General features: G+C 35.9%; 2 protein-coding genes across 2 annotated transcripts in view; both read right to left on the bottom strand.

Annotated features, from left to right (window-relative positions):
• The window catches only part of Cycd (cyclin D), a 33,757-nt gene extending 28,002 nt beyond the window's left edge, over nucleotides 1-5,755 (bottom strand). The window contains exon 1 of the mRNA XM_083052884.1: nucleotides 4,566-5,755. Within this exon, the coding sequence (XP_082909010.1) occupies nucleotides 4,566-4,763 (198 nt within the window). The 5' untranslated portion in view covers nucleotides 4,764-5,755. The remainder of the gene's footprint in view (nucleotides 1-4,565) is intronic.
• A 173-nt stretch (nucleotides 5,756-5,928) lies between these two features.
• LOC145944522 (uncharacterized) overlaps nucleotides 5,929-12,644 on the bottom strand; it is a 90,075-nt gene continuing 83,359 nt past the window's right edge. Inside the window, exon 4 of the mRNA XM_083052887.1 lies at nucleotides 5,929-6,087. Within this exon, the coding sequence (XP_082909013.1) occupies nucleotides 5,959-6,087 (129 nt within the window). The 3' untranslated portion in view covers nucleotides 5,929-5,958. The remainder of the gene's footprint in view (nucleotides 6,088-12,644) is intronic.

Below are 12,644 nucleotides of genomic sequence, written 5' to 3'. Positions count from 1 at the left end.
GCATCGATAATAATCGAGCGAGGCCCGTTCGAAAAAAAATGTCGTCTTAAAAAATTCAGGATGCTCGACAAAGAATAAGAAAGTTTGCGAAACCGGTACAAAATTCGACGTCCCTCAATTGTCCGCGATGCCGGTTTCGCGATCCGGTAACTCAACACTTTCGCAGCATTTATGCGAATTATATATAGGGTGACAAGCGAGAAATGTTATCGTGCAAAGTAGCTTCTCTTCGTTTCGTAAAAACTCGTTAATGCATTTGACGTGTCTAACAGCTGATTGCTTATTCCTCCAAATGTACGAAATTAAATCCTCGCATTTAAAATCAATTTAAAAAATTCGAAGAGCGTTCCCACACACATGCACTCTTTTGGCAAATTAGATTATTTATTCTATTAATAATTTTATACAATTTTATCATACAAACATATAGAACAAGCTAAATTATCGCCCTTTCTTTTTAATGAGAATAAGAATGACAACTCTGTCTAAATAAATATGTATCATAGAATTATTTCAATTAAAAAATGCTTTTTTTTGATTAATTTATAGTATTCTGCTTTAAAAGAAATTCGATTTTAATTACTGTTCAATGCTGAAATAATCGAAAAATGATTGTTTCAAAGTTGAAACAATTTGCTTAGTATTCCTATATAATTACGATTAACGCTACAGCTAATTTCACAGCATTTAAAAGCCGAATACATTCCATCGACACATACGACGACCTGTCATTCGCGCCGGCTGGATCGACGAGCCAGCGTAATGTCGAAGAATTCGAAGCGCGATGCGGACACACACGCACGCACGCGCGACCCAGGCGACTCGCTTTCGTCGTACGGAACACGCCGTCGAGGTCATCGCGTGAATTCGGTTGTTGCGATTAAATGTCTGGGACGCAAGAGCAATTAAATGCTCGAGAAAAAGGGCGATATCGATACAACAAAACTGCAGAGAAGTCTGGCAGCTGTGATGTAACGAAGAATGCGATTTAAGTCTGCTCTATATGTCCGAATTCCGAATCACATTGTAATTTCGTTAAATCGAAATTATTATATTTATTATGATATTATGATGCATATCATTATTTCTGCAAAATGAGTGATTAATAAGAGTGAGACATGGATAAATATTTTCTTTATTACATTAATAATTTTTCGATCAAGATATTGATTATGTTTAACTACTACTATCGATAAATACAAATCTCTGCGTTAATAGAAAATATGATAATTCTAGTTATTAATTATTATATAATTAAATAATAATTGAATAATTGCGCGAATAATCCATCGATAGGCATCGTACGACTAATCGAACAATGGACGAGCTTTTTGCGAGCTTCAATGATAAGGTATGCGACTTTGACGGCGCCGAAACAACCGGCTTATCGAACGCTCGTCATCGTCATCGTTTTCATCAGAGCTTCTCGACACTCGCAAAGAAAAATAATTTGAGCTTCTCTGCCGGGAGCAGAAAGAGCAAGGCGCATATCGAGCTGGCGCACGCTATCGGAGCGTGAGTCGAAACGATATACCCGTATCGTTTCGGCTTTAATTTAAACAAGAGCGAGGTAAAGCGACGCCCGAAGGAACACAACGACACGAGAATCCGGTCCGGAAGCGGAGAAATTCATTACCATATCCGACGAAGGAGGAAGTCTAAGACCGGGAGACGTCGAGGAATTAATTCGTCGACGCGACACCAATCGTCTCTCTCTTTCTTCCCTATCGGCGAAATTTAGCTGTCACCGAGAATTCTATTTATTTGTTATTGTTATTATTTATTTTTATTTATTGAGAATATGCTGCGCGCGTTGATATATTCTATGAGTTTGATTATTTCTAATTTATAACTATTTATAATTATTAACTTGCACATCCTAAATTATTATTTCGAATTTCGGGGATTTAATCTGCTGTTAATTGGTGCAAGGTGAATTGCGAAATCGTTATCACACGTTTGGGACTGTCTAATCTGAAGTTTCTAAGTATATGCTTAATTCTCTCTGCGAATGTAATTAAACTAGACACAAATGACCCGCGATAATTCGCGTACTGTGCAATATCGTTATCGTAAAGGAGAAATTAAGACTAAAACAAACAAGAATATATCTTGCTGTTGTGAGTACTAAATACCTCTGTCGTTTAATAACTGTATTATACACGTCTGTCTTTAAATCGCCGTCATTAGATGAGGAATTCGATAACCGCGCGATAGCACGTAACGATACTCGCTCGATCGACTGCCGATTCTGCTCTTTAATCGGGAATATGCTGTTGGATGATGTCAATCGCGACGAATACAATTCCCTTATCGGCGAGCTTTGGAAACGATGACGTAAGTTAGAGGATGAGACGGGAGAGGGGAAGGATTTATCGACGACTTTCGCCCGAATTTTCTACTCAATGACAGCAAATATCAAAAATGTTGTACTTGCATCGCAATATCGCCGAAGTAAATTTTCTTTAAATTACGAAGAATTTAATATGTATTTAAAACAATTTATTTTGATCAGTCAAAATATAGAGAAATTCAACAATCATTTTGTTGCCTGATATTTATAGCCCTTTTCGCATACATGAATTTATATATTAAAGCATTTTCGATTTATTATTTTAATTTAATATGTATATGTAAATGTGTGAAAAACTTATGATAAAAGAGTTATGAAAGTCTGTATGAAAGAGATCCATCCTACAAGTTTGATGTTATACACGCAAATCGTATAAATAATATTACATGTATTAAAATCAAATATTATATCTTCGAGCAAGAAACGTCAATGTCATTTGACGGTTAGAAACAAATAATAATTCGGGTATAATCGTTGAGAAATCTCGATTCACGGTACACTTCTATTTCCAACTTTTGCGTGGCATCTAAATATTTGACAGTTAAAAATTTTTCATTCTTTGCACATCAATACCGAGTATTTAAATTTAAAAATAAATGTATTTTTCAATCTGTTACGTTTTCAGAAATATTTCACATTTAACAGATTGAGAGTGATATTGCGTAACAATGTAAATAACGTCTGCTTTGCTTCCCTTTATGCACCGACAAAGAGTTTTTGTAAAAATATATATGAACTTGGGATCACAATGCTCTCTCGTGACAAAAGAAACGCGGTCGGCGACAGGTTCTCAAACGCTGCCGAAAACATTCGACAGCCGTCCACGAGGATCGATGTATTATGTATTGCATCGAGCGTGTTTAATCTTGATTAATTTCTGTTTCTCTTCGCGCGGCAACTCATTTTAGCGCCTTATCATTCTTTTTTTTTTTTATTAAAACCAAGGTAACTATCTCATTTGAGATAAAATTTTCAAGATATACCGACTTATTTCATAATCTTTGAAGAGTAATTAATTTGCGAAAAGAGGCCGACAAATAAGAGGTATTTAAATACGCAAATATCTACGAGGTTTATGCCACGAACATCTGTGTGCACATCTATGTACATTAATTCTTAATATAATCATCACAAAAAGCCCTGCCAATATTAAATCCAGCGACTACAGGCTCTGTAATTATTAATTTAGAAAATTCGGTTCATTAATATATTTACGAATGCGCGTAATATAAAAGACAAACGTTTAATTTATGGATTACAAAAAAAGATAGCAGACCTCGAGTCGCGATCCGAGAGAACCGAAATTCACGTCTCGCAAATCTGACCTTCATCCGTCCCCGGGATATATATATTTGGATCTAAATCAATTCAATTTGCTCTTTAAGAGCACCGATCAGCCGCGTTATCTTTTGTTACGTTTTTAAATCGACGAATAATAAATTAAACATTGTCGCGCGCATGTCTAAGAATAAGATTGCCAAACGACAACCATAACATTCGATCGAGACCTTTAACTTTGTAATGGAAACAATTTAAAATACCGCGACGTACCTAGCCAAGTAAGCAGACATATGTATGTTTATGTGTATTATTTGATAATTCTTTTCATTTCTATTTCGCGTTTTTCGAACAAAAATAATTCTGTGTAATAAAAGAGAAAAAATACTCTCTTGTCTATATACAAAAAAAGACTGACGTCAGTCTATCAGACCATAGGTCATCGGTATAAACTTTATTTTTAGACTACCTTAACCGGGGAAAAAAAAGTCACTGCAATTGTAATCGGCAATTGTCAAAATACATAATCATTTTGTTTCGGAATCGATTTCTTTAACATCGAATTAATCACGATTCAATTGTTTTACTGTCGCAGATTCTATTTTTAAAGAGACAAAGAGAGAAAGAGAGAGACAGTTGATTCTATTAATTTCTTACAGATAGCACTTAATTAATAACACTTAATTACACATAATTATGAATTGTCACTGTTTATTATCTTATATATCACGATTTAAAAAAAAAAGGAGGCAGAGAATTAAGTTGGAAATTAATTAATCTTTATACCCTGTCGATTTTTTATTTAGCAAGCAAAATTTACTTGCCGCGTCGAGTCGGTAGCCTACTTACTTCGCGGAATAATTAAATTCGACCGGTCGCGATATACATATGTATGCGACGTATATTTACACGTGGACCGAAAACAATCGCTTACCTCTAACATCCATTCGGCGACGATCTTGCGCATGAGCGGCGAGATGTCCCTCTGCACGCACTCGAAGTAGGAACTGCTGGGTGCGTAGCGTTCCTCGGTCTGCAGGAGGTTCTGCAGAACTCTGTCGTCGCCGAGGAGGGCCGGATCCGCGTAAGCCCGGCATTCGGTCTCCGTGGTCTCGCAGCACAGAAGATCCATAGCGATGGTTCACGGGGAAACTCGAACGAGAAACGCGCCGATCGACTCTCTCGTCACGTTCCTCAGGAACACTTTGTTCTTCGGAACCGTGTTCTGTCCACGTGCTCGATCGCTCGCTCTCTCGGAGAATCTCTTCGGAGATCTCGATGAAGATTCCAAGAGGAGAGAGAGAGAGAACAAAAGAGAGAAAGAGGGGCGCGGGAGACACTCAACTCACTTTTTCACAGCGGACGAGGCAGAGAGACGGCTGATCACTCGCGACGAATCGCGAAATGACGACGACGACGACGACGTTACGTGCGTGTACAACGGAATTATACACGTGTGTATGTGTGTGCGCGACCAACGGGCGACTGCGACAGGCTCGAATAATTCCGTTCGTTTTCGAATCAGTTTCTCGCGTACTTACACATTTTTCTTTGCCTTTCCGAGAAAAGGTATTCTTCTTTTCCTTCTGTTTCTTGGTCGGGCGATTATATACTCTTCGTTTCCTTCGCTACTTGTTCTTCTTCACACGTATTATATTCCGCGAATCGAAGCACAAAAAGAGATAATAAATAATGCGTTGCGGGACGCTTCGAGGATCCTAATAAATAAGCGTAGTGTTGCGTGTGGAAGGTTTTTCGGCCGGTGCCACTCTTAAATCGTCGCGCGATTCGTGATTGTCGAGAGTCCACGAGCGACTAGTTCGTTTATTTTCTCGAGAGAATCATGAGGAGAGAGGAGAGAGAGAGAGAGAGAGAGAGAGAGAGAGAGAGAGAGAGAGAGAGAGAGAGAGGGCAGGCGCTTCTCGATCGGCGCACAGGAGAAGACGACGGAAACGTGTAAATGAGAGAGGGAAACCGACGCGCGAAAGCAAAGGCGGTTTCCTTTTTTTTTACGGAGGGTCGGCCTCTCAGATCGTCGGTCCGTCTACCTGCGGTCGATTTAAATGTCCTGCGAGGTGCGAGGATCCCTCTCCACTTTCTCACGATCCGACACTGGCAACTTATCAGCTCAGAATGCCGGCGAGTCTGGTCGTACGAACGTCTCGCAGCCGGTCCTCCTCCCACCAACGCGGCGCCAGCTGATCACGTGACCGCTGCCGGTTTCCCCCACCATCGCGGCGCCAGCGTGTCACGTGAAACGTAAATGTCCCCTCATCCCTCACCGCGCAGCGAGGACGAGAAGCGGTCGTGGCGCCGGTTTAGCGAGTTTAGTCGACCAACGACGGTGCAGCGGGGTGGATGGGGGCTCTTTGCCTCGCGTATAACTGCTCGCGCATTCGACAGCTAAAGACCTCGCTTATACATGCCGAAAATGTACTCGGTTTTGTATTATGTTCCTATAAATATAACGATATTGATCTAATTTCAGTCATGGGGACGCCTTAGAAATAAACGATTAAGTATTATATTTAACTATTTTTTTGTATTGAAGTGATTGTAATTGTTTTTTGTTCTCCGAGTATGTATATATGTATGTCTCTAAGAACATGAGTAATGGTATGTAAAAAGAGTATTCTTATACTTTTATTCTATAAAATAATATAATAGTAAAGTAAAATAACAGAACCGTAACAAAAAAATAGAAATACATAAAAAGAATTAGCGTAAATGAGAGCGAAATAAAAAGAAAAATAGAAAATAAATATACAAATATTACGAGAATGAAAAGAATATGTACATAATATAAATAAATACATGACAGAAAGAAATAAAGACACAATGATCGATTTTTAAGTGCAATATATATAGAAGCAGTTTATAATTAGAAAAAGCTATAAATCTAAAAAATTTTAATTTTACTTTCTAGATCTTTTACTCTTTCTATTTGTCTTAAATTCACATCGATACAAAAAGGGAAAGTTCTACGTGGTATGATACGTGCTGTTAGTATGTGGCCACCTGTTGCTGATGGTAGCAATAGTAAGCAACAGGTTCAGCAATTTAAACTGGCTCTTACAAAATAAACCATAGATTTTATATTAATTTTTAATTATAGCTCATGCATTTTTTTATACTTTCACCAAGTATTCAAGAAGGCAAAGATATCATGTTGTAAAAAAATTATTTCAAGTATTATACAAATGTGCGTTTAAATATCAAATCGCAACTATTTGTGAAAGCTTGTTTAATTGTCATTTATCTGTCTTGATAATTTTGGAAAGTTAGTTTCCTTCCTCAATAATCGATTTATGATCAGTTTTTGCGCTTCGTACATAATGTTCTCGAGCGTACAACCGAAATATTCGCAAAGTTGCACGTTTTCTTTGTGAGAAAGTTAAATATCGTATTTTTAAGTACTCTCTCGTTCGATTCTACTGGCCTTGGGGCTCTTTGAATACTGCTCGACACTGAACGAACGAAGTAGCTCGGACAACTTCGGTCCCATTCGCTTTCGTTCGTTCATCCGAGACATCGGAGCTCCTCCACGTTGCTCTTCGTCAACGTGCCTCTCTCCAGGCCCAGCTCTTGGCGAGTTCGTTTCTCGTTGTTGTATAGCTCTATCGTGAGAACCAGAATAATCAGAGACAGAAATCTCTAAGGATACATACAGATTCCTAAACGACAAAATGTTTTTCCAAAACATTTGGAAAACATTTTCATAATTAGTTAGATAATGAATTAAATAACGTCGCAGTCAAAAACAGAATTGTATTTTGACCTTTATTATCCTGCTTCAAAAGAAATTTGCTTAATAAGCAAAATTCCTTCCTCTCAAGTTACTAACATACAGAAACTTCCAAGTAATCTATTTGGATACATTTGCAGTTTTTCATAAATAAAAATAAAAGAGACAGTAATTCTATCTAAAAATATAATTTTTGTCAACATCCTTTTTAAATACACACACATATAAATTTAAAGTTCATTTTTTTTCTTAATAAAATCTATTTATTAATTTTAAATTTTAACGCTGTCTTTCTCTCACAACATTATTGCTGAATATAAAATATTTTGATAATTATAGGTTTAAAATAAAATCTAAGACATTGTATTATTTATTGTTTTCAATCAATTATAATTTAAAAATTATTAGCACTTTGCTATTCTCATTGAGAAAATATGAAGGAAATATTCAATGAATCCGGCGAGAAGAATGACAATGTTTATGAGTCATCTTTATACATTGACGTGCCAACTAAATCTTATTAAAATTTTCAAAACTCTTATATTTTTACGTTATTTATTGTTCGATTTTCAAAATTCTTCGTATATGCACAGAGAGAATTTTCTCTTAGAATTTACCTTGAAAATCATGATAATCGTGGGACAATATGTTATGGAAAGAATTTTATGAGAATTTCTACTAAACTATATAGTAAAATTAATCAAACATGTTTTATATTTTATTGTGATAATATTATTTTTTATTGTGATAAATATTAATCGGAGAAATTCTCATAAAATTCTTTCCACACCATATTGTCCCTCGATTACCATGATTTTACGGGTAAATTCTAAGAGAAAATTCTTTGTGTGTATATAAAAAAGCAAGGATCCCTTTCGATGAATAATTCGGAGCGATCGGTTGTAAGACGAGCAGAAATAGAGGAAAAGAAGGTGGAGGAGAAGTTTGAGTGGGAGTGGAGTCACGTAAGAACTAGAATGTCCTTGATGCGTGAAACCTCCGTATGGAGTTTCGCCTCGTTTACGCGTACTACGTTTTTACTACACAATGCGTACGCGCGTTTGTTACGGGACCACGGTCGGTTGCGACTCCGCGACCGGATGTGCCGTGCGTATAACTTAGGGTATGACAAACGACACGGTACGAGTGCATCGTATGCACGAGACGATCGTATCACCGTCACGACTATCAGTAATCGCCACGAAATGCATGAGGTTCTCTGAAATAAGACTCGCTAGCACATGTAATGACGCTTTAACGCTGCAATCATCGTTAGACACGTCTCTCTTAATAAACTTATTTAAGAGAAAACTTTGTGTAATATATATAATTCAATATATGATCAATTTGACTTAGTTTAATATGTGTATTAGTTTAACATTTATCTAATTGTGCAAGTATATCAGCAAAAAAATTGCGTATTTAATAATCTTTAGATTGTCATGCGAGTTCTGTCGATATTTGACATTTATGATGTCTTCTCATATTGTAATTAGTGTAATATATAAAATGTTAAAAAATGAAAAGCATACGTATAGAAATTAATTAAATCTGATGAAACAGGAAAAAACTTTCTAATGATTGTCATAATAATAGTAGATAAGCTATATAAAATTTAGAAACAAATAATCACACTTAATGTTGAATAAATGTAAAAATAAAATATAGTTATAACGTCAACATAAATCGATTATTTTAGAAACTATTCTTTAAAGAAAAAAAGAAAGAAATTAGAAATCTATTTCTAGTAGATCGTAGAGCTTTCTACTGAAATATAGGAACTGGACCTTTATTGGAAATGTGTTTCTTTTGCTGTTCAACGGGATTCCTATGGTATTCGCATCCGTTTGTAGAAAAATTTCGAGAGTCAAACTGGTGGTATATTATATAGCAGTAACGCCATTGGCGTAGCAAGTTTTGAGCGAGCGTGAGTTTCTTTTGTCGACGTTGTTTTCGAAGTTAGCTATCTCATGTTAATCAGATAGTGGAAATTTTCCTATTGTTAGAAATCTCATATTCTTGATATATCTCGACATATCATTAGAACTTTAAATTGTAAAAGATCCATTGTCAACTTTTATTAGTTTTAAATTGTCTTTTATTTTAGCGAAGAAATAAAATAATAAAAATAAATAATAAAATAAAAATGCTGCGTCTTTGTAAATATATCCAAGTGCATTTAATTTTAAATGTAAAGACGAGACATGGAGAGATTTTAATTGATTTTCGCGATTAAGACTGCAATCTTCGCAATATCAAACTTCTTTTCGCACTACACGGTTATCCACGTATAATTTTGATTCTTACATCAATCGTTGAGCCACCATTCACCCAACATATAGCAGTAAATAACTTGCTTTGTCGAAAAAAGAGGAATCGTCTGAGTGGCGCGGCCAAACCTTCAATTACGTAATCGTTCGATTTTTCGCCATCGTATCTCGCTATCATCAGCCGCCTTCATTCATTGTAAACAATTCCTCGTATCGAGTCAGAGTGAGAATTTACGATACGTTTCAAGTTTTAACTTCCTAAGCTATGTTCGAGTTTTAAACTTTATTTATCAACAATAAATATCAGAAGATATGTTTTTAACACAATTTAACACATTTAAATTACTCAGGCAATTAAGAGATAAACGCGAATGCGATAGTGCGCGATAGTGTTTTTTTTATTTTACAAAATTACTTTCACACCGTACATTTTTCGACAAATGAAGAAATGCATTGCAAAAAATATCGAAGTTCCTAATTATTTTGGGAGATATTTTTTAGAGTTCAAGGATCAGATAACGTAAACACATCATATATGTTAAAAATATGTGTAAAGTCGTGCCCCTAGATTCTGCGAATGTTTCGCGTGGCTCTAATAGACTATATTTTTTCGTCTCGTTGCCTATCTGTTCAGAACGCGATTTCGCGATAGGATATCGCATCATACGAGGCGTACGCACGTGGTCGCGAGATGTCTCGCGCGAGATTTATGGTGCTGTCGAGAGAAGCCCGCTGACGAACATAGTCGCCTCCGGACGGTTTAAATAGCCGCGAGGCGGTCCGCGTCTACTTTCTCGCTAGTATTTAATTTCACTAGAGCATGAATGTTCCGGCCGGTGCTTACCCACCTTTTACGATACGCCTGACGAGCCCGTCCTCCTTTTCTTCTTCTTTTCCCGCTACTTCGCCATCTCCTTCCTTTAAACGAGGGTCTCCTCGTTCTGCCTGCGTGAGCCTATACAACGTGTACGAAACCGAATGGATATAACGAGTGACGAGGCGAACTTTCGCCGCGTCCTCAAATCATTTGTCTGCAGAGGTAGATATGAGAGAAACTAGCGTACGAGAAGAATCTTAATTACGAACGATCAAATCGTAGAAATCCAATTAAAAAAGCTCGCAAAGCTTAGCGAACAATTTGTTTCAATTTTCAAGACAATTTAGAAATGTTGTCATTTAAGTTTTAATGCGCAATTTTCGTTACACTGCTACGATCTCTCATCGGAATAAAGTCTTTGACCACCTAATTCGTTTGCTGTTTATCGGCGTCTCGTTGCAGCTCGGTAAATGTACACTGCATTTGCATATGCACGCACAGATGCGGGCGCGTGCACATATGCGGAACAAAAAGTTCCTCTCTCAATAAATATTATAAAAGAATTTTCTGAGAATTTTGTAACGAAAAAATATAAGACAAAATAAAAATAAGAAAATTTCAGGAAGAAACAAAGCTTTCTGGAAATAGTAAAAAAAAAAGGAGAGCTAAATAAACGCAAATGAAAAGATTTTCAGCCGTCAAAATTTTCGAAATTTAAAGTCAAAATTCGAGGTTTGATTATGTCAGCGATCGAAATATCGAAAGAATACGTAGCTCGTATGTTTTTACGACGACACACCCAATATTACGATGATAACGTGAATCTCACGACGGTGAAAAAACACCTCTTTCCGATTGGCACAAATCATCGATATGCAACATTGTGATGACACTCTGTCACAGTCTGTCACCTAATGACACTCGGTCACAAGAGAGTGCGAATTTGCAACGTTATGCTACTCCAACACGAAAGATATACGGCGCCGTATATCGATACTAAGTTAATTATCGTTTCTGTGAATGCAACTGGAGCAATCTCGTATACGTATTGTTTGCACCGCCCGTGGATATTGATTTTAGTAATATCTTTATGAATAACTCTCTCGCTTACATAGCTGTAGTCCATTCATCTTATCGGTGTTATTCAACCTCTTCTGAGGCGATCAGAATGCTATAAAGAATTGATAGTATCGTAAACCGATACTTTCTTGCATCAACATTATTAATAAATTTCTATATATAACTAAAATGTGATTGAAAATTAAAAGTTACAGATACATATATATATACACAGTTTCCGGAAACAATTTTCTATTTCTACTAAATTGCTTTTACTTTCTATCGTTTAGCTACGTGTTTCTTTCCACTCTATTAATAAAAAAATAATTAATTTAAAAAAATAGCGTAATTAGATATACAGTAAGAAAATAAGTAAATAATATTAAGAAAGAAAAATAAATATTAAATTATAATTATCTAACATTATATATGAATGCAAATAATTGTTGACATTTTGGGAACATTAATGTATCTGTCCATCATTTTCATTGAGTAAATTTTGTCGTAATTGAATCGTTAAAATTAAGTGCTTTTCATTTCATTAAATTATTAGAGTGTATTACGAGCGTTACATTTCACTCATATCATGTCACGGCCAAAGAACTTATTCGAGCGTACTTTAATAATCTCCGATTCTTGAAGCCTGTCGCACAATCCTTATCGCGAAATACATATAATTAGTTTTATATCTGACAGTGGCGCCTTCGAGACGAGCTTCGCATAGATTTATGTTATAAGTCGTATACAGCTTATAATTTTTATATAAATTCTTAAAAACAACAGCTCTTTTCGTTTGTATTTCCTAATTAATTTAGAGGATATTTTTTATAAAAAAATATCAAAAATTATTATCAAAAAATTGTGATATCAATAATTTCTAATTAGTAAATAGTTCCTCAATCGAACAAATCTGTTGTAAAACGAGCGATAATTTTCGGGTGTAATCATTTAATTATTTCATTAAATTAATGATTATGTATCGAGAATAATGATTCTACTCCGTGATAATGATAAAATTGCAAGGATCATCTGCTTGTAACTATGTGCCGAAGTTATCTCAAAATACGATCTAAGATAATGATATAATTATATAATGATAAAATCCGCTTTTGCGCGAATCCG

This window comes from Prenolepis imparis, unplaced genomic scaffold (assembly GCF_030444845.1).
Source record: "Prenolepis imparis isolate NDT839.2.m4 unplaced genomic scaffold, iyPreImpa1.0 SCAF_13, whole genome shotgun sequence".
Lineage (NCBI taxonomy): Eukaryota > Metazoa > Arthropoda > Insecta > Hymenoptera > Formicidae > Prenolepis > Prenolepis imparis.
Note: the sequence above shows the minus strand (reverse complement) of the source record. Positions and strands in the feature narration are given on the sequence as shown.